This window comes from Coregonus lavaretus (genome assembly GCF_964263955.1).
Source record: "Coregonus lavaretus genome assembly, chromosome: 36".
In the NCBI taxonomy this organism is placed as follows: Eukaryota; Metazoa; Chordata; class Actinopteri; order Salmoniformes; family Salmonidae; genus Coregonus; species Coregonus lavaretus.
The window spans coordinates 11,876,417-11,899,804 of NC_140023.1; the positions used below are offsets into that span (position 1 = coordinate 11,876,417).

At 41.3% G+C, this 23,388-nt stretch overlaps 1 protein-coding gene across 1 annotated transcript in view; it reads right to left on the reverse strand.

Moving 5' to 3' along the window:
* Window positions 1-23,388, reverse strand: part of LOC311110814 (protocadherin-15-like) — a gene marked incomplete at both ends in the record, with an annotated part of 245,784 nt that overhangs the window by 173,692 nt on the left and 48,704 nt on the right. The window contains 2 exons of the mRNA XM_084153381.1: window positions 2,700-2,855; window positions 3,636-3,796. Coding sequence (XP_084009507.1) covers window positions 2,700-2,855; window positions 3,636-3,796 — 317 coding nt within the window. The remainder of the gene's footprint in view (window positions 1-2,699; window positions 2,856-3,635; window positions 3,797-23,388) is intronic.

The following is a 23,388-nucleotide window of genomic DNA, read 5'->3' on the forward strand; positions in this document are numbered from 1 at the left end:
TAGTGTGAAGAACATAGGAAGTGTCAACAAATGAGACAAAAGTCATGGTTGTCTGACTCGGAGGCTCTCAATACAGGCGTCTTACAGATGTAGGATCTTCATTTGTTCACTTTTTTTGCTGAGAATTTTTCCTGCAAATTGTAAGTGTATTTGAGGTTTAAAAAGCCTTCTAAAGTTAGTAATTTCCACTTTGAAATTTCAGACTTGATTTGCCCTATTGAAAAATGTATCAACCCCTACAAAAATGTCCATTAATTATAATCCACATAATAGTTTATATTTCCTGTTGCTGCAGGATTCTTATCATGCTGTTGCAAACTGGCTGAAATTAAGATCCAACATCTGTAATAAGACATGTCTAGTGTCATTAATGTATTGTAGTTGTACAGTGATGACATTTTGGAAAAGAGAAACAGAGGAAGAGCTAGTGTATTTGTCAGCGACACTCAATATTAAATGAAATGTATTGAACTATAACTTCTATTTTCCTCTGACAGCTGTGAGATATGATGGATGAGAACTATGGTAATTTCAGCGAGCTATATCAGCAAATGTAGGAGATTAAAATCAATCTTCAAAGGTGTATGCATGTACTGTATCCACATAATTAGCTTGTTTGTTCAGTTCTGCAGACCTTTTGGTAAAAATGTAAGTTTCTTTCTAACATAGGTAGATAACAGTTTGTGGTAAAAAAAAAAATATATATGCAAAATGCAGACAAAAGTCAATTTGCTATAGGTGTAGATATCACTGGCTGTTTTTGATTAGACATATTATACTAAACACAGTGATGCCTAACACAAAACATTTAAGTGACAATGCCTGAGAAGCCGGTGTTTGGAGGATATATTAGCACGGGTGTTGTTAACCGTGCCAATATATCCTCCAAACACCGGCTTCGGGGGAATTGTCACTTTTATACAACGGGTTACCAACATATTCAAATAATGATTAACATATTTTCATTAAAAACGTTATTTTAAAGAATTTATTCATACTATTTAATCCTTCCACAAGATATAGTCCCGACACAAATCTAGGGTTGCTACCCAAGCCGGCTGGTTGTTCGTTCTATCGGTTTGGTTGCCAGAGACGGAACCCAGTCTTTCGTTGTAAATGTTCTATTGCCATATTGGCTGGCAACGTTCTTATCCCTTGCTTGCTAGCTAGCCAACTACGGGTAACTTACAGTCACGTCAAACAGTGCAGCCAGAATAACAACAAAGTAGCTGCATTTGCATTTGTTTAAGCTGTTTCTAGTGACATTTATTTGGATACATCCATAACAATGAGCTAATGATGCGCAATTTCACCTGGCATAGAAAATGTGATCTCTTGTCAGAACACTGTTGTTCAGAGGAGCTCGCCAACAACACAACTAATATAATCACTTCAAACTGAAGCTGGAAAGACTGCAAACTAGCTGCACTTGGTTTTGTTTTACCTGTTTTCTATTGACATTTCTTTGTAAATATCCATAAAAATGATGCTGATTCTTGATTTCAACTGGCTGAGAAAAGCTGCCTGCCTGTCTGTCTCATTCTGACTCCCGACACGTTCATTAGTTGGGGGAGATGGAATTTGAATATTGAAACAATGTTGCAAATGTCGGAGAGACAGACAGCAATGTTTATACAAATCTCCGCTGTTGAAAACTAAATGTTAGTCTGAAAGAAATGTGAGATAATGTCTAGATGCATTTAATAGTGGAGATCAAGTTTATAAATTGCCTGGCTTGGCTGACGAGACAGTGGATTGTGCAGTCAGATGGAACAGAGTAAATAGGCATTTTAACGTCATAGATTTAGCCGGTGGTAACTTGTGGAAAAGACACCGGCTGGAACTGCAGTTTTAACTAATTAGCATTAGACCCACCCGTTGATATTCCACTGTGCTCTCTGTCTGGATTGGTAGGGAGAGTACTGACTCACGCAGCTATCACTTTGTTTTAAATAAAACATGCACACACTAGCATACCTATTTACATTGGATATTACACACACACACACACACACACACACACTCACACACACTGAGCTGATGATGTTAGTCAAAAGCATCATTGTTGAGCTCTCTGGGGCAGACAGGGAGTATGGTGACATCTATATCACGCAGAGCACACAGACAGGAACCCCATGATTCACTGGGAATGCATAACTAGCGTGCTACCATCCATGCGTCAGAGCAATTTCATGCACTAGAGGAAGAACAGATATCCTGGAGATCTGAGGATCTGCTATTGTTTTGTTATCCTGGGAAGCTGGTGCCTAACATGCGTAGAATAGCTGTTGTCATGTTTTACTCTGTCTCCGTGCAGAAGGCATAACAGAGTAAAAAACAGAGATAAAAAAGATGAAGGAACACAGTGCAGAATACTCCTGTTGCTGCAGAGTAGCATAGTCTACACTCTATTCCACTGTTCCTACATCAACAAAGCTTTGACTCTAACTATGTAGGTCCTTCATTTCAATGACGACCAAACCTTGACCTTTCTTTGTATTTGAAAGAATGAAGCATGAATGTACTACATAATTGCTTCAACAGTAGTCAGTATAGGAGTCACTTTCTGTAAGGCCTCTGGGTTTTGCTGACCTCTGTGGGAAGGGTCATGCCAGGCTGAATTACTTACCCAGGGGAGAAAGAAATGCTCACTAAAGCAAAAAGCAACAACTGTTGTAGTAACTCTTTCTCTCTCTCACCTCGTTGATGGCCACATAGTAGCGCGGCTGCTGAAAGCGAGGTGTGTTGTCGTTTTTGTCCCTGACTACAATGCGGACCTCGTGGAGAATCACTGTCCCAACCAGCTCACTGGTGCACTGGACCTTCACCACGATTGTAGTGATAGAGGAGGGGGGCTGAGGGTGAGAAAGAGAGCGAGAGAGAGAGACAGAGAGATAGAGAGAGAGAGCGCAAGAGAAAGAGCGAGAAAGAGATACAAGAAATCAATCAACCAATTCAATAAACCAATCAATAAACTGATGATTATGTAATCATCATAAAAAATACATTGTCACACTGCTCGAAAGCACTCAGTAGATGATTAGTTCCAAATGTTTCCGACACAACCACAGAAAGAACGCTTTTCTACCTCACAGTGTCCCGGGATTTTACAGTTACAATCTGTAGACACCATAACAGACTCTGAACAGAGAAGTGGTGAATGGGCTCCAAGCCAGTGGTTTCAAATCAATCCAACAGAACAGATTTTTCCTTACAATGAGGAAATTGCAGTGCAGTCAATCCAGGAGCCTCAAAACAGTGGGATCTGTCTAGTGCTTCAAGCTTTCTTGGACCTGTTTTGAAACCAGTATTTACAGTGGCCAAACTGTTCTCGTTGTGAAAAACAGTCAAACATTTATGATTTCTTGACGACCATTTCCAGCATGCAGCAGCAGCCCCCCCCCCCCCAAAAAAAAAATTATTATAATAATTATGATTAAAAAATACTTGGAATATCAATGCGATTTGGAAAGCTTACAATGTGATTGCATACAATTTAAGTATCAGTGGATCCGTGTGTGTGTGTAGGCAAGTGTGTCTGTATTTGTGTTTCAATTTTTTTTATGTAAAACCCTTTGCCTCTACTAACTACAGTAACCCAACCCAACCCAACCTGGCGTCAAGTCCATACTCACATCTCTGTCCAGGACACGTCCGGTGCTGTTGAGGAACAGTCTCTGTCTGAGGGGATCCAGGATGACCCAGTAGGCATAGTTGTCAAGCAGGATCAGCGAGATGGTCCTGTCTGGGTCCTCTGCTCTCCCGTTGATCTGCATATTCTCCACCAGAACTGTGCCTGCACAGAAGAGGTATGTTATATTGTAATTTAGCATAACACTTTTATCCATTGCAACTTACATTTATTTAACACATTTATGTTCAGTAGGTCGCCCATGCAAACATCAAACCATTAACCCTGGTGTTGCAAGCACTATGCCTCAACCAACAGTCAGTCATGTTACACAGCAGCATAATTATCAGGGTCTACATACTCTCCAAAACTTCTAAATCCCTTTGCAGAGAAAGTTACTCAACAGCTCATTTGGGCTAGCCCCTGGCATTACCAAATTATTTTCCTCAAAAGCCACTTTATTGGCAAATTTTCATCCATGCTTTTGAATCATGATTAGAGTGATTAGAATCCGACTCTGCAGCACTCGAGCACTGGCTAGACATTCTCTCTCTCTGCTCAGACGCCTCTAGAAACACAGCCTTGGAATTCTGGCCTTGGCATTGGCTGGAGGAATCCAACCAATTGTGCCTTGTTTGACTTGCATGCTTGTTAGGGTACCATGACTACACCACAACACATCCTGACCTTGTTGATGTGGAGCCAAATGTTCTAAAAATGTTGCGAGACAAAATACATACACTCAGAAGTAATGTAGCAAGGCATATGCAGTATTCACATGAGGACGAGGTTAAGGTTAGCGTAGTTATAGAACCCCTGAACCAACCATATACTGCCAATTAAACTACATATGTAATGGACTGAGTTTAACACATGCCTCACTACACTAGCACATAGACGCAAGCAGAGCATTTAGCTATACAACTAACTAGGATGGTGTGTGTTATGGATATTTTAATTACACAGTATAATACACTGTATTTCATGCTTTAATAAAATGGCCTAATGCAGTATCATACAGGAAGGAGTAGACAGGGAAGAGTGATGAAGTCAGAGGATTATTATTTACCCATCTACATATTCCCCATTAAAGAGTATGCTCCATGTTTGGGGCACGGCATGTTTGATGCAGCTATGTTGCAATCAAGAGGACACACCATTATCTCCCTCTGACTTGGACACAACACCATTTGAATAATGGATCTTTAAGAATTTAATTTAAAGTGGAAGACGGTCCCCGTGCAGGTTCATTAATCTCAAAACAAGGCATTTTCATACTTTCGCTTCAGTAATTTGAGAGGGACATCTTTTTGGAATATCTAGGTCATCAATTATACTGCTGATAATATTACAGGGGAGGAAGATGGAGCCTTGTTGCTTTCTAAAGTTAATTACACTTCAGCTTTCTAGAGAAAGGCAGGCAATGGCCTTCACTATTTCTGTCAATGGAAGATTGATGCACTTCTAGTCACTTACTTTATCAATCTAATACTTACAAAACTCACAAAGGAAAGAGACCATGTTGACACGCTCACACAAGATAAAGTAAACTTCTGCAGGTGGTGAGAAGCCTTGAAAAAACAAATCCTACAGAAGCTTTCCTACCTATGGGTTTTTCTCCACTGAGCATGTCATCTATTCCAGACTTCACAGTGTGACCAGCCCACTGAGGGAGGGCAGAGGACTCACTTTTTTTACATTTAACATTTTAGTCATTTAGCAGATGCTATTATCCAGAGCGACTTACAGTTAGTGCATTCATCTTAAGATAGCTAGGTGGGACAACCATATATTACAGGCATAGAAAGTACACTTTTCCTCAATATAGTAGTTATCAGCAAAGTCTGTGCTAGAAGGGGGAGAAGAGCTTGTACTGGGCTGAGCGGGAGCAGCCCTCCCGTAGAGGTTGGAGAGCCAAGAGACCAGAGGTGGCAGAACGGAGTTCTCGGGTTGGGGTGTAGGGTTTGAGCATAGCCTGAAGGTAGGGAGGGACAGTTCCTCTTGCTGCTCCGTAGGCAAGCACCATGGTCTTGTAGTGGATGCGAGCTTCGACTGGAAGCCAGCGGAGTGTGTGGAGGAGCGGGGTGACATGGGAGAACTTGGGAAGGTTGAAAACCAGGCGACTTTTATTCTAAATATCAAAAGACACTCTGCAGAACCATGCTACCTGACAATGCAAATCAAATAGATTTATATTTCAGAAGCAATGGGAAGGTCCGTTGGTGGAATTCTACTTTATTATACCTTTTATGGATATAATAATAATGGTGATAACATTTGTCCTATTAGGATTCTTTTTTTTTTACCTATCCCACTCCCCCTGAGACACCCTCAGAGAGTTGGGTCACAGCCAGGGATCAGCCATTATTGGCAACGACCCTGGAGCAATTAGGGTTAAGTGCCTTGCTCAAGGGTACATCAACATACTTTTTTCACCTAGTCGGCTCAGGGATTCGAACCAGTGATCTTTCAAATACTGGCCCAACGCCCTTAACCGCTAGGCTACCTGCCACCCATTTAGGCTACCTGCCGCCCATATGAGGATATGTTTCAAACAATAGGTTTGTGATTCTTTAGTTAATATAGACCCTTTTCTCTAATTGAGAGGCCAGGCGCCAAGTACAGTGACTTTGTGTGAGTTCGGTAGATATTGAAGATATATTGAAGATTACACCTTTCATAAGGCGTAAGCCTTGATGACTCATAGCAGAGTTTCTAGACTCACGATATCTTAGACCTTAGACCAATATAATCAATCACAGGATAATTACAGTACATGTGCTGAGGTTTACCAAAGACTTTGAAATTAGCGGAGAGAAAATCAAAAGATTCGCAAAGTACAAATCAATAAGCACTTCATTTGTTTTGTACTGAAGTCGAACCGAGAGCAGGTTTAATTGTGTTTGATCTTTGAAATAATATATTAAACATTATATTTTCCACGCAATAAGCCAAAAAAAAACTTAATTCATGTCCTCAATCCACTGAAAAACACCATTCTGTAAGAAACAATCCAATACTATAACTTTTCAAGACCAGTAGTCTTCTATAAGAGGTTGTGTAAGAAGTACGGCTTTACTCTATCCCTGACACGGTGGATCAAACTCCGATAGGACGTGTCAGTGGCTGATGTTTGGCTCCCACCGCTTGACCCCTGCAGTTTCACACCCTGGACCCTTAGCACCTATCATCCTGGTGTGAATGGGGAGATTGAGCAAAGCTGCACACAAACACACACACCAGATACAAAGTGTCCCACTTTGCAGTGCCCGCTGCCACCTGCATGTGTGCTAAGCCACCACCTCTAACTGAGCATGGGATGTCAGCACCAATGTCATCTTAGCATTCCAAAATGCTTAATAAATCCTCGTATTACAGCTGAAGTAATTTGATCCATAGAAAACATTTGTCTGTTTATACATTACTACCAAGGTAAACTATAACTACAGAGGCAAATGAAAAGAAAGGATGGGGGAACAGGTGCTTAGTACTGTGTATAGAGTAGGAAACGAATGAAAACCTCCAAATGAAATGGGTCAATGCAAATCAGCTGAAGTGAGCAACAGATCATACCAGAACCAGACATTGCTATTTTTTCAGCAAACTTTCAGTAAACACAAAAACTCAAATACCTAAGTCAAACCAAATCAAATGTTATTTGTCACATGCTTTGTTAACAACAGGTGTAGACTAACAGTGAAATGCTTACTTACGTGTCCTTTTCCAACAATGCAGAGTTAAATATAAAGATACAAAATTAAAATAGAAACAGTAACATGAGGAATAAATACACAGTGAATAACGAATAACAATAATGAGTAAAAATAACATGGTTATACAGGGAGTACCAGTACAGAGTTGATGTGCAGGGGTACGAGGAAATTGAGGTAGCTATGTACATATAGGTAGGGGTATAGTGACTAGCCAACAGGATAGATAATAGACAGTAGCAGCAGCATAGGTAGTGATTGTGAAAGTGTGTGTGTGTGTTTGTGTGGCACCAGTATGCATGTGAGCGCATGTTTTGTGTGTGTGTGTGTGTTGGGGTGTCAGTGTAAGTATGTGTGAGTGTGTGGGTAGAGTTCAGTGTGTGTGTTAAGGGCCCTTTGTTTCCAGACTTGGTGCACTGGTACCGCTTGCCATGCGGTAGCAGAGAGAACAGTCTTATGGCTTGGGTGGCAAGAATCTTTGACAATCTTTTGGGCCTTCCTCTGAGACCGCCTGGTATAGAGGTCCTGGATGGCAGGGAGCTTGGCCCCAGTGATGTACTGGGCCCTACTCACCATCCACTGTAGTGCCTTGCGGTCGGGTGCCTTGCAGTTGCCGTACCAAGCTGTGATGCAGCAAGTCAAGAAGCTCTCAATGGTGCAGCTGTAAAACTCTTTGAGGATCTGAGGGCCCATGCCAAATCTTTTCAGCCTCCTGAGGGGGATGAGACGTTGTCGTGCCCTCTTCACAACTGTGTAGGTGTGTGTGGACCATGTTAATTCCTTAGTGATGTGGACACAGAGGAATTTGAAGCACCCGACCTGCTCCACTACAGCCGTGTCGATGTGAATGGGGGCATGCTCGGCCCTCCGTTTCCGGAGGTCCACGATCAGCTCCATTGTCTTGCTGACGTTGAGGGAGAGTTTATTGTCCTGGCACCACACTGCCAGGTCTCTAACCTCCTACCTGTAGGCTGTCTCATCCCCGTCTGTGATCAGTCCTACCACCGACGTGTCTTCAGAAAACTTGATGATGGTGTTGGAGTCGTGCGCGGCCACGCAGTCGATGGTGAACATGGAGTACAGGAGGGGACAAAGCACACACCCATGAGGGGCCCTGTGTTGATGGTGATTGTGGCAGATGTGTTGTTGCCTACTCTCACCACCTGGGGGTGGCCCGTCAGGAAGTCCAGGATCCAGTTGCAGAGAGAGGTGTTCAGTCCCAGGGTCCTGAGTTTGGTAATGAGCTAGGAGGGAACTATGGTGTTGAATGCTGAGCTGTAGTCAATGAACACCATTCTTGCATAGGTATTCCTTTTTTCCAGGTGGATGAGGGCAGTGTGGAGTGCAATAGAGATTGTGTCATCTGTGGCTCTGTTAGGGCGGTATGCGAATTGGAGTGGGTCCAGGGTGTCTGGCATGATGGTGTTGATGTGAGCCATGACCAGCCTTTCAAAGCATTTCATGGCTATAGATGTGAGTGTTCCGGGGCCACTAACCCTCCCATGTCCCTTAGATGACACTGACACACTCTATTCTAGTCTTGTTCGTGTTCTCATTCAAGGCACAGAGGCCCAAGATGCAAGGGTGAGTTCAAATCTAAACAACTTAATTGCAGAATGAGGTCAACCAACACCAGCTATATTGCTTGTTAAGAATGCTATTATTCTATAGGGTATCTCCCTCTGCATCACATCCCCTTTCACCCCTAGCATCTAATGAGAGACTTTGGTTTACTGACTTATATATGTTCACATCCATGAAAGTGGTATTGTATGAGGACTATTAGGGTCTCTATACACGAAACCAGTGAGCATCCCGCAGGTTAAATCTGCTCGGAGAGTGAAAGCCTTCTGATTAGCTTTGTGTTGTTCGTAAAGCTCAGTCACACTCTCAGTCCAGACAGCGTGTGGCAACGAGACGTGCTCTCAACAATGCAAGCCTATTAAACGGTGCTGCAGACATATACAATCTTAAGGAGAATGCACATAAAAAGACTAGGTCTCTCTCTGTTCTCTATTCTCCCAAATCTCTTACTCTCTCATGCTCTTTCTCGTTCTGATTCTCTCCTTCTCTCTCCCTCTCTCTCTCTCTCTCTCCTCACTCCGTTCGGTTGTGAGTAACTGGGAGGATTGTGTGATTATTTTCCAGACCTAAGCCTCGACTGGAGAGATCAAGGCTGCTGAATCTGGCCTAATCTCCACTTCAGCCTTGCCACAGCTGCTCCATGGATGTCAATGAGCTTCTTACCAATGCCTCTACAGCATACCTTGTCACTCCTATTTGGGCTTATTAACACTATCTGAACCCAGGACATATAAGTTATACTTCTCATACCCACTATACTATTTTCATCTGCACAAACACTTCCTTTCTTGCTTCCTTCACATGATGCAACTCTACACGGAGACAATGGTTTTTGTGGCCCTCCTAGCTGAGTATGAGGAAAATAAAAAGGTGTTTTAGTTAACAAAGTTGTAGCATAAGAGACAGGAAGTGCCATTGGATCCCATTGCACGTGATATATTTTCACCTCACCATGAAACAGCATCAAAGTGTATATTGATAGGCCAATATTGTTTTTATAAATCCATGGCAAGAAACAAAAAAAACTGTTATTCTTCAGTATAAGCCCATGAGCTTCGCCGCTTCTTTGCTGTGACGATGTGTGTCAGGACATTTTCCTACATTTGTTTCCACACAAACGGACTGATTGTGTGGTACAATCATGTCTTGCTAACCTGACTACGCTATTGCTAATCCCATCAAACATTGTGGTTTATATACTCAACAAAAATATAAACTCAACATGTAAAGTGTTGGTCCCATGTTTCACGAGCTGAAATAAAATATCCCAGAAATGTTCCATATGCACAAAAAGCTTATTTGTCTCAAATGTTGTGCACTAATTTGTTTACATCCCTCTTAGTGAGCATTTCTCCTTTGCCAAGATAGCCCTTCCACCTGACAGGTGTGGGATATCAACAAGCTGATTAAACAGCATGATCATTACACAGGTGCACCTTGTGTTGGGGACAATAAAAGGCCTCTCTAAAATGTGCAGTTTTGTTACATAACACAATGCCCCAGATGTCTCAAGTTTTGAAAGAGCGTGGAATTGGCATGCTGAATGCAGGAATGTCACCCAGAACTGTTGCCAGAGAATTGAGTATTAATTTCTTTACCATAAGCTGCCTCTAACATCATTTTAGAGAATTTGGCAATATGTCCAACCGGCCTCACAACCGCAGACCACTTGTAACCACGCCAGCCCAGGACTCCACATCTGGCTTCTTCACCTGCGGGATCTTCTGAGACCAGCTGATGAAACTGTGGATTTGCACAACTGAAACATTTCTGCACAAGCTGTCAGAAACCGTCTCAGGGAAGCTCATCTGCGTGCTCGTCGTCCTCACTAGGGTCTTGACCTGACTGCAGTTTGGTGTCGAAAACGACTTCAGTGGGCAAATTCTCAACTTCGATTGCCACTGGCACGCTGAAGAAGTGTGCTCTTCAAGGATAAATTCCAGTTTCAACTGTACCGGGCAGATGGCAGACATTGTGTATGGCGTAGTGTGGTCGAGCGTTTTGCTGATGCCAACGTTGTGAACAGAGTCCTCCGTGGTGGTGGGGTTATGGTATGGGCAGGCATAAGCTACGAACAACGAACACAATTGCATTTTATTGATGTCAATTTGAATATTCAGAGATACCGTGACGAGATCCTGAGGCCCATTGTTGTGCCATTCATCCGCTGCCATCGCCTCTTGTTTCAGCATGATAATGAAGAAATTAAAAAATCCACGGCCCCATGTTGCAAGGATCTGTACACAATTCCTGGAAGGTGAACATATTCCAGTTCTTCCATGGCCTGCATACTCACTAGACATGTCACCCATTGAGCATGTTTGGGATGCTCTGGATCGACGTGTAGGACAGCGTGTTCCAGTTCCCACCAACATCCTGCAACTTTGCTCAGCCATTGAAGAGGAGTGGGACAACATTCCACAATCAGCCTGATCAACTCTATGCGAAGGAGATGTGCCGTGCTGCATGACGTAAATGGTGGTCACACCAGATACTTACTGGTTTTCTGATCCACGCCCCTACTTTTTTTTTTTAAGGTATCTGTGACCAACAGATGCATATCTGTATTCCCAGTCATGTGAAATCCATAGATTAGGGCCTAATTAATTCATTTAAATAGACTGATTCCTTATATGAACTGTAACTCAGTAAAATCTTTGAAATTGTTGCATGTTGTGTTTATATTTTTGTTCAGTATATATTAAGTGAACGCCAACGCCAGTGTCTGGTAGTCGAATCTAGAAATGAATAGTTTCATTCCAAAACACTATATATCCATTGTTGGTAAATAGGGTTGTATTGTTTAAAGAAATTAGGAAAGAATTTGGTGTTTTTTCACTATCTAATCATGGCATGGGGTTGTTCAATGACAGACATATATTTGTTTAAAATCTATCACTTGATGGTTTCATTTAATGTTTTTTTGCAAAATGCTTCATATCAGGCTCACTCTCAGAGAAATAAGTAGTACTGCTAGGTTTTACACAGTCAAATGTAAAAAATAATACTTTTTTAAATAAAAAAAACAGTCAAATTATACATTTGTGACATCAATATTATGATTATTTTTTATTATAATAATTCAATAAGTAATATGAGATCTGTATATAAAACATTTACGTTTAACATTTTTGTAATTTAGCAGATGCTCTTATCCAGAGCGACTGACAGTAAGTGTGCATTCATCTTTGATAGCTAGGTGAGACAACCACATACAGCCTTCGTAAAGTATTCAGACCCCTTGACTTTTGCCTTATTCTACAATGGATTAAATAAATAAAAATCCTCAGCAATCTACACACAATACCCCATAATGACAAAGCGAAAACAGGTTTTTAGAAATACCTTATTTACATACAGTGGGGAAAAAAAGTATTTAGTCAGCCACCAATTGTGCAAGTTCTCCCACTTAAAAAGATGAGAGAGGCCTGTAATTTTCATCACAGGTACACGTCAACTATGACAGACAAATTGAGGAAAAGAAATCCAGAAAATCACATTGTAGGATTTGTAATGAATTTATTTGCAAATTATGGTGGAAAATAAGTATTTGGTCACCTACAAACAAGCAAGATTTCTGGCTCTCACAGACCTGTAACTTCTTCTTTAAGAGGCTCCTCTGTCCTCCACTCGTTACCTGTATTAATGGCACCTGTTTGAACTTGTTATCAGTATAAAAGACACCTGTCCACAACCTCAAACAGTCACACTCCAAACTCCACTATGGCCAAGACCAAAGAGCTGTCAAAGGACACCAGAAACAAAATTGTAGACCTGCACCAGGCTGGGAAGACTGAATCTGCAATAGGTAAGCAGCTTGGTTTGAAGAAATCAACTGTGGGAGCAATTATTAGGAAATGGAAGACATACAAGACCACTGATAATCTCCCTCGATCTGGGGCTCCACGCAAGATCTCACCCCGTGGGGTCAAAATGATCACAAGAACGGTGAGCAAAAATCCCAGAACCACACAGGGGGACCTAGTGAATGACCTACAGAGAGCTGGGACCAAAGTAACAAAGCCTACCATCAGTAACACACTACGCCGCCAGGGACTCAAATCCTGCAGTGCGAGACGTGTCCCCCTGCTTAAGCCAGTACATTTTCAGGCCCGTCTGAAGTTTGCTAGAGTGCATTTGGATGATCCAGAAGAGGATTGGGAGAATGTCATATGGTCAGATGAAACCAAAATATAACTTTTTGGTAAAAACTCAACTCGTCGTGTTTGGAGGACAAAGAATGCTGAGTTGCATCCAAAGAACACCATACCTACTGTGAAGCATGGGGGTGGAAACGTCATGCTTTGGGGCTGTTTTCCTGCAAAGGGACCAGGATGACTGATCCGTGTAAAGGAAAGAATGAATGGGGCCATGTATCGTGAGATTTTGAGTGAAAACCTCCTTCCATCAGCAAGGGCATTGAAGATGAAACGTGGCTGGGTCTTTCAGCATGACAATGATCCCAAACACACCGCCCGGTCAACAAAGGAGTGGCTTCGTAAGAAGCATTTCAAGGTCCTAGAGTGGCCTAGCCAGTCTCCAGATCTCAACCCCATAGAAAATCTTTGGAGGGAGTTGAAAGTCCGTGTTGCCCAGCGACAGCCCCAAAACATTACTGCTCTAGAGGAGATCTGCATGGAGGAATGGGCCAAAATACCAGCAACAGTGTGCAAAAACCTTGTGAAGACTTACAGAAAACGTTTGACCTGTGTCATTGCCAACAAAGGGTATATAACAAAGTATTGAGAAACTTTTGTTATTGACCAAATACTTATTTTCCACCATAATTTGCAAATAAATTCATTAAAAATCCTACAATGTGATTTTCTGAATTTTTTTCCCTCATTTTGTCTGTCATAGTTGACGTGTACCTATGATGAAAATTACAGGCCTCTCTCATCTTTTTAAGTGGGAGAACTTGCACAATTGGTGGCTGACTAAATACTTTTTTTCCCCACTGTAGGTATTCAGACCCTTTGCTATGAGACTCGAAATTGAGCTCAGGTGCATCCTGTTTCCATTGATCATCCTTGAGATGTTTCAACAACTTGATTGGAGTCCATCTGTGGTAAATTCAATTGATTGGACATGATTTGGAAAGGCACACACCTGTCGATATATGGTCCCAAAATGTACAGTGCATGTCAGAGCAAAAACCAAGCCATGAGGTCGAAGGAATTGTCCGCAGCTCTCCGAGACAGGATTGTGTCGAGGCACAGATCCTGGGGAATGGTACCAAAAAATGTCTGCAGCATTGAAGGTCCCCAAGAACACAGTGGCCTCCATCATTCTTAAATGGAAGAAGTTTGGAACCCCCAAGACTCTTCCTAGAGCTGGCTGCCCGGCCAACCATCTCCACAGTTCCTCTGTGGAGATGAGAGAACCTTCAAGAAGGACAACCATCTCCGCAACACTCCACCAATCAGGCCTTTATGGTAGAGTGGCCAAACGGAAGCCACTCCTCAGTAAAAAGCACATGACAGCCCGCTTGGTGTTTGCCAAAAGGCACCTAAAGACTCTCTGACCATGAGAAACAAGATTCTCTGCTGTGATGAAAACAAGATTGAACTCTTTGGCCTGAATGCCAAGCGTCACTTCTGGAGGAAACCTGGCACCATCCCTACGGTGAAGCATGGTGATGTGGGGATGTTTTTCAGCGGCAGGGACTGGGAGACTAGTAAGGATTGAGGCAAAGATGAACGGAGCAAAGTACAGAGAGATCCTTGATGAAAATCTGCTCCAGAGTGCTCAGGAACTCAGACTAGGGCAAAGGTTCACCTTCCAACAGGACAACGACCCTAAGCACACAGCCAAGACAACATAGGAGTGGCTTCGGGACAAGTCTCTGAATGTCCTTGAGTGTCCCAGCCAGAGCCCGGATTTGAACCCGATCGAACATCTCTGGAGAGACCTGAAAATAGCTCCCATTCCAACCTGACAGAGCTTGAGGGCATCTGCAGAGAAGAATGGGATAAACTCCCCAAATACAGGTGTGCCAAGCTTGTAGCATCATACCCAAGAAGACTCGAGGCTGTAATCACTGCCAAAGATGCTTCAACAAAGTACTGAGTAAAGGGTCTGAATACTTATGTAAAAATTATATTTCCATTATTAATTTTTTATAAATAAAATTATGTTTTTGCTTTGTCATTATGGGGTATTGTGTGTAGATTGATGAGGGGGAAAAAACGTTTTAATCAATTTTAGAATAAGGGCGTAACCTATCAAAATGTGAAAAAGTCAAGGGGTCTGAATACTTTCCGAAGGCAATGTATCAAAGTCAAATATATGGATTACGAACATTCCATTCCAGTTAAACAAAGGATATATAGCTTTTTGTAGCATAACTTTTTTTTTCAATCGGGGGACGGTAATATATTACACACACGAAGGTTCCCATAAGCAATCTTTTTTTAAACGTTGTTTTTATTGAGGAACACAAATATAGAAAATACAAATAAAGTAAAAGAGCAACAAAAAAGGTCTGTCAGGTACAGCACACATTATACGTTCATCAGATTAGTTACAGTGACATCATCTTTGAATTAGACCATTTTCAAGTACAAAACCCATTTTTCATAGTATTCCTGGTCTCTCTCCTCATGAGTTCTTAAAGCAATGGTCATATGCTCCATTTGGTGTATTTCTTTAACAATATCTATCCATTGTGTCACGGTGGGAGGGTCTTTTTGTAGCCATTTTCTAGTGGTAGCCTTTTTACTGGCTGCCAGTAGGACCTTCAACAGGTACTTTTCCCTATTGTGTAAGTTATTAGGTATTTCACCCAAATACAAAGAAATGAATGTTGTTCTATGTCAAATCCCATTATTTTCTCCACAGTAAGTTTAGATTGCGGGGCAGGACCAAAAGATATGAGTGATCCACTCTCAATAGCCCGCATTCTCTCCAACAAGGGTGTTGGGAGCCAGTCTGTTTTGATTTCAGTTTAGGTATTATAAAGAAACGTATATAACATTCTTCCATCAGAATTCTCTCCAAGATCTTGAGTTGGTAGAGCTTAGTTGAGTCTCAAATATGTTCAACCATGTTTCATCAGTTATTTCAATGTTAAGTTCCTCCTCCCATTTCTGTTTAATATAGTTTGTAGAATGTTTCTTTGAGGATAGAATACCCAAGTAAAGATTTGAAATAGTTGTTTTTGTTACTCCCCAAGTTGTATAAGCTAGTGCATAATTGGATACATTTTGAGGTGCTCTAGGGTCAATCACTTTTATCTCACTTAAAAAATAGTGTCAAACTTGTAGGTATCTGTAAAAATCTTGTTTATCCAAGCCATGTTTTTTGCATAGAAGTTCTGTAGGTCCCCATTCCTTATAATTGTACAAAATGATGTGATGCCTTTCTGCGTCCACTGTTTAAATCTGCTTTGCTGAATTGCAGGGGTGAAGCTGGGGTCGTATGCGAGCCAACTCAGCAGTTTGACCTCTCTGTCTAAATGAATTTGCTTAACTACCCTAAACCATGTATTAAGAGAGAAATGAATCTACATATTTGGTCTATTGTATATTTATATTACCATGTCCTTATTACCCAAAACTGACTGTATGGGTATCTCTGTCAAAGTAGTCTTGATGTCTTTCCATTTGGATTCGTATTCTGAACTGCACCAACACGCCAGAGGTCTCAATTGGGCTGACACAAAATAATATTTTAGGTTTGTTAAGGCCATGCCCCCACTGTTATTTTGGTAATTATAATGTTATATATATAATTATTGGTCTCATACTGTTCCAGATAAACCTTGATATCCGTTTATCCCATTCCCTAAACTGTTTAGGTGGGATTTCTATGGGCAGTGATTGAAACAAATACAGTAACCTCAGCAGGATATTCATTTTGAATTCCACCTGTCCAGGTCATCATATATTTTCTTGTTGATGTGATCGTAATTCATGTCATAAAGTTTGGATGTACAGTTGAATTCGGAAGTTTACATACACCTTAGCCAAATACATTTAAACTCAGTTTTTCACAATTCCTGACATCTAATCCTAGTAAAAATTCCCTGTTTTAGGTCAGTTAGGATCATCACTTTATTTTAAGAAGGTGAAATGTCAGAATAATAGTAGAGATAATTATTTCTTCCAGCTTTTATTTCTTTCATCACATTCCCAGTGGGTCAGAAGTTTACATACACTCAATTAGTATTTGGTAGCATTGCCTTTAAATTGTTTAACTGGGTCAAACGTTTCGTGTAGCCTTCCACAAGCTTCCCACAATAAGTTGGGTGAATGTTGGTCCATTCCTCCTGACAGAGCTGGTGTAACTGAGTCAGGTTTGTAGGCCTCCTTGCTCGCACACGCTTTTTCAGTTCTGCCCACACATTTTCTATAGGATTGAGGTCAGGGCTTTGTGATGGCCACTCCAATACCTTGACTTTGTTGTCCTTAAGCCATTTTGCCACAACTTTGGAAGTATGCTTGAGGTCATTGTCCATTTGGAAGACCCATTTGCGACCAAGCTTTAACTTCCTGACCGATGTCTTGAGATGTTGCTTCAATATATCCACATAATTTTCCTTTCTCATGATGCCATCTATTTTGAAGTGCACCAGTCCCTCCTGCAGCAAAGCACCCCCACAGCATGATGCTGCCACCCCCGTGTGTCACGATCGTCGTAGAGAGTAGACCAATGCGCAGCGTTAGTTGCAAACATACTTAACTTTATTATCTTTAGTGATAATATAACAACCAAAACAATAAACGAACGTACAGTCCTACGGTAACACAGAAACAAACCAAACGGAAACAAGATCCCACAAACACTAAGGGAAACAGACTGTTTAAATATGGCTCCCAATCAGAGACAACCAGCAACAGCTGACACTCGTTGCCTCTGATTGGGAGCCACTCTGGCCAACATAGAAAAGCAACAACTAGAACTCCCACACAGAACATAAACACATGGAATCTACACACCCTGGCTCAACATATAGAGTCCCCAGAGCCAGGGTGTGACACCGTGCTTCACAGTTGGGATGGTGTTCTTCGACATGCAAGCCACCCCTCCAAACATAATGATGGTCATTATGGCCAAACAGTTCAATTTTTGTTTCATCAGACCAGAGTACATTTCTCCAAAAAGTAAGATTTTGTCCCCATGTGCAGTTGCAAACTGTAGTCTGGCTTTTTTATGGCGGTTTTGGAGCAGTGGCTTCTTCCTTGCTGAGCGGCCTTTCAGGTTATGTCGATATAGGACTCGTTTTACTGTGGATATAGATATTTTTTAACCTGTTTCCTCCAGCATCTTCACAGGGTCCTTTGCTGTTGTTCTGGGATTGATTTGCACTTTTCGCACCAAAGTACGTTCATCTCTAGGAGACAGAACATGTCTCCTTCATGAGCGGTATGACGGCTGCGTGGTCCCATGGTGTTTATACTTGCGTACTATTGTTTGTACAGATGAACGTGGTACTTTCAGGCATTTGGAAATTGCTCCCAAGGATGAACCAGACTTGTGGAGGTCTACCATTTTTTTCTGAGGTCTTGGCTTATTTCTTTTGATTTTCCCATGATGTCAAGCAAAGAGGCACTGGGTTTGAAGGTAGGCCTTGAAATACATCCACAGGTACACCTCCAATTGACTCAAATGATGTCAATTAGCCTATCAGAAGCTTCTAAAGCCATGACATCATTTTCTGGAATTTTCCAAACTGTTAAAGACACATTCAACTTAGTGTATGTAAACTTCTGACCCACTGGAATTGTGATACAGTGAATTATAAGTGAAATAATCTGTCTGTAAACAATTGTTGGAGAAATTACTTGTGTCATGCACAAAGTAGATGTCCTAACCGACTTGCCAAAACTATAGTTTGTTAACAAGAAATTTGTGGAGTGGTTGAAAACCAAGTTTTAATGAATCCAACCTAAGTGTATGTAAACTTACAACTTCAATTGTATCTTTTGGTAGATTTACTCTAAGATATTTAATGGATGAGGAGGTCCACTGGAAGTTATACTTACTCTTCAGCTCTTCCTGTGGGGTATAATTATATACTAGGGCTTGGGTCTTGTGTATGTTAAGCACATACCCTGAATACGTTCCAAATGTTTGTAAAACATCCATCAATCTAGTTACACTTGAGCCTGGGTCTTTAAGGAATAACAGAACATCATCAGCATAAATGCATATCTTATGTTCACTGGCTCTTATTGTTATTCCCTCTAAAGATGGGTCCTGTCTTATTGCCTGTGCTAATTGCTCGATGTACAAGGAGAAGGGCATGGGTGAAAGATTACAGCCTTGTCTTGACCCTCGTTCTAATCTTATCGTTCGTGACAAATGTCCATTAATCTTTATTCTAGAAGTCGGACATGACTAGTGTTTTGATGCATTGTATCACTTCTTTGTTGAAACCAAATCTATCCATAACTTGGAATAGATAATCCCATACCACTGAATCTAATGCTTTTTCTGCATCTAGACTAACTAACATAGCACTTGTCTTATTCTGAGTAATGTGGTCCATGACATTACATTTTAGTCATTTAGCAGACGCTCTTATCCAGATTTAGTGAGTGCATACATTTTTCATACTGGCCCCCCGTGGGAATCGAACCCACAACCCTGGCGTTGCAAGTGCCATGCTCTACCAACTGAGCTACAGGATGCTCTCCTTATGTTGTCCTATGTCTGTCTATTTCGTCTGAAACCAGTTTGATCCCTGTCAATCAATTCTGGGATTATGTCCTCCATTCTTTTGGCTATTATTGATGCATATAATTTAGTTTATACACCATGTTAAGAATTTCAATAGGTCTCTAGGAACTGCATTCCTTCTTATCTTTACCCTCTTTTGGGATTACAGATATGATGGCTTCTCTCCACGGTGGTGGAAGATCCTCCTCCCGCAGTCCAATTAAAACAGGCCTGAAGTAGAGGTGTTAGATGTTCTCTGGAGGCTTTGAACCATTCTGAAGGGAAGCCATCAGTGCCTGGAGATTTGTTTGCTTTTAGATTAGATATTGCATTATTAATTTCTTCAGTAGTTATTTCTGAAGTCTATCATTTTGCTCTGTCCCAATTGAGGGGCGATCAAGTTAGTTCAAAAAATTCCCTATTGTCTGTGCATCTACCTTCTCTGGTTGCTGGTACAGATATGTGTAGTATGATTCAAATGCATTCTGTATTTCATCCAATTTGCATGTCATCTTCTTTTGTTTTAAACATTTTATTCTGTGCTTGTTGTTTTCTGAGTCTCCATGCTAGTAATTTTGTTGCCTTTGAGCCTGCTTCATAATATCGTTGTTTCAGGAACCTTTTCTCTACTTCTTCACTATAAATCTGGTCAATTTCTTGTTTTACCTTTTGAATCTCTCGTAATATAAGAGGGTCTTTGTAATGACTATGAGATCGTTCTAAGTTTCCTAATGTTTCCTGTAATTTCAGCAATTTCTGTGCTTTCATCTTTTTCTTGAGGGATGATGTGGCTATGATCTTCCCTCTAATACCCACCTTAGCTGCATCCCACGATGTAGCAGGAGATACTTGCCCGTTATCAATATTCTCCAGATAGACGTTCAATTCTGTCTTTATTGATTCCTTGAATCCTGGATCATTCAGCATGCTTGTATTAAGCCTCCATATCGTATTTATTTGTTTGCTATCAAGGTGTAGAGTTAGGTAAACTCCATTATGATCTGATAAGTCGCTCTGCCCGATCCTACAATCCTTAAGCCTGTGTCAATCTGCACTGTACATGAAAAAGTAGTCTAACCTGGAGTATTCAGTGTGGCGGACTGAGTAAAAAGTATATTCCCTATCTGACATGTGGATGTCGCGCCATACATCAAGCAGTCCTAAATCCTGCAATATCCTATTGATCTTTTTAGCAAACTGGCTAGTTTTCCTATTTTGATTTGTGCTGTCCAATTTTGAGTTTAAAATCATGTTAAAATCGCCTCCACAGATAAAGAGTGCCAGAGGTTTCTGTAGCAATTAAATCAAACACCTTCCTGTAGAAGACCATGTCACTTCCCGGAGGCGCGTATACATTAAATAATGTAACTTCCTTGTTATCCAGTTTACATTTAACAAAGATAAATCTACCCTCCTTGTCTTTTATTTCTGATATAAACTCAAAATTAATTGAATTTGGAATCAAGATTGCCATGCCTCTTCTACCTATTTTATAAGAAGAAAAAAAGGTATTCCTATATCCCATTTTCTTATGTTCAGGAGGGATTACATTTACATTTAAGTCATTTAGCAGACGCTCTTATCCAGAGCGACTTACAGTTAGTGCATACATTATTTTATTTTTTTTATACCCCCCGTGGGAATTGAACCCACAACCCTGGCGTTGCAAACGCCATGCTCTACAAACTGAGCTACCTGCCAGCCATTCCCTCCCCTACCCTAGACGACGCTGGGCCAGGGTTGTGGGTTCAAGAGACAGTGAGACAGTGCACTCGGGAGACAGTGAGTTTCCTGCCAGAATAGTATGTCAACTCTCTCCCGTTTCATCTTTGCTATTACCTTACTTCTCTTGATGGCACTCCCCAGTCCGTTAACATTGAGACTTATGACCTTAAAATCCCGATGATGCATCGATATAAATAAAGAAAACCTGTGCACTGTAACAGCCTGCTTAACATGAGCCTAAAAATGAACGGAAAAACAAGAACAATACAAAAGTAAACCAAAGAGGGAAAATACTTTGTTATTTGGAATCCTATGTCAGAGGACTGTCTCTTGCCTCTGGAATTTGAGGGGGATGAGCCTGTCCCATGAAAATGCGTGACGCAGTCGCAAACAAGACCTCTTGGAACCGGAAAAAAAAGGGTTCCCATTTCGTTGCTTATACACATCGGTTAATTACAAGTGAAAACTATATAGATCATGCATGCATGTCATCAATCCTCCCCATGATATGCCCTTCTGTCACCCTGTTGTCACTGTATCATTCATCATTAGCTAATATATATGTTATTAACGTGACCACTGGTATACTCCACTGGTATGCCCCTCGACTTCAGGTCCTCAGCCGCCTCGTCTGCATGCTCGTATGTAACCGGGCCATTATCCAGGAATACCTGCATTTTTGCCAGGAATGGTGTTTAGAAGCGAATCCCTTTCTCTTTTAGTGCTTTCTTGATGGGGGTGTATTCCTTCGTTCTTTTCAGTATCCCTCCCGCGTAGTCATGATCAAAGAACACTCGTTGGCCTTGGAAGTTAACAGGCTTTTTCCAGGCTGTACGTAAGACTTTCTCTTTGACCTATAATAGTAGGAACCGTACCACTATGGATCTTGGTGGGGCGCCACTGTGGGGTTTTGAGGCCAGAGCTCGGTGTGCTCTCTCGATTCCCAGGTCAGTGACATCTTCAAGTATTTAATTGAATAGACCCTCCACGAATTTGGGCATAGAGTATTTTTCTGCGCCCTCTGCCACGAAATAAAGTCTAATGTTATTGCGACGTAAAAACCTTTGAGTTCTGTCACTTTTGCCTGTAGTGTGTGTTGGCTTTTCAAAGACTGTACAAGTACGTCCTTGACCGCAGTGTTCCATGTGTCCATTTCCCCTATGTGCTGTTCTGCTTCCCCCACTCTTGTAGATATGCTGTGAAGTTCTTCTTTGTTTTCTTCAAGTTTCTGGTTAATGTCCTTCTTGAACTCATTTAGTTATTTTCGCATATCTTCTCGAAGTTCGTCTCGAAAGCCTGCGAGTGCCTCGCGCAATTCCTCCTTTATCACCTCACGGAATGAGAGTTATTTTGCTGCTGCTATCTTATTTGCGCTAGCATTAGCCATCTTTGTTTCGTCTATGATTATAGCTTCTCCTGTCTTGTTACGGACTATTGTTGTAGCTCCACAACCTTTTCCTACTTTCCCCTTCTCCATTTTTGTGTAAGTTACTATAATGCTCAGAGTAAATACTTGAATTTAGGGGGGAAATACCCAACCGATGTGCAGTACGAAAAAGTTGCGTCACCAGAAGTCTCCATAAGCAATCATTTCTGATGAAAAAACACAAATGTGAAACAAACTCTTCAAATGTTTAGCTGTGTATTATTTTGTTTGATGATCGCCAACATGTACTCACCACTGCTGAACTGGTTTCCTAGGTGAGCCCCCGCCAGGCATGTTCACGGCCAGGCATGTTTACCCACAGGTTGCACACCTCTGCGTTATTTGGTTTCTCCCGTTTAAAGGGTGTTTTCATTATTTATTGTAAATGCTAAGATTTATGCATATTATGTCTTTGTTTTCATTAACGTGTTAAGTCTTGGCCATTGTAATGTGTATTGTGCAATGGTATTGCCTTTCAAGTGTGTCACTGTCATTGAGAATTTACCTCTTTAAAGAGGTCCTAATGGTTCATGCCAGGTTCAGGCAAGTTCTTTTCAGGCTCCTTGTTCTGAATAAGGTGAATTTATTTGTCTAGGTATGTTGTCTTGCTGTTCCTTTAGTTCTGCCATATACTCAGATGCGTGAATTAA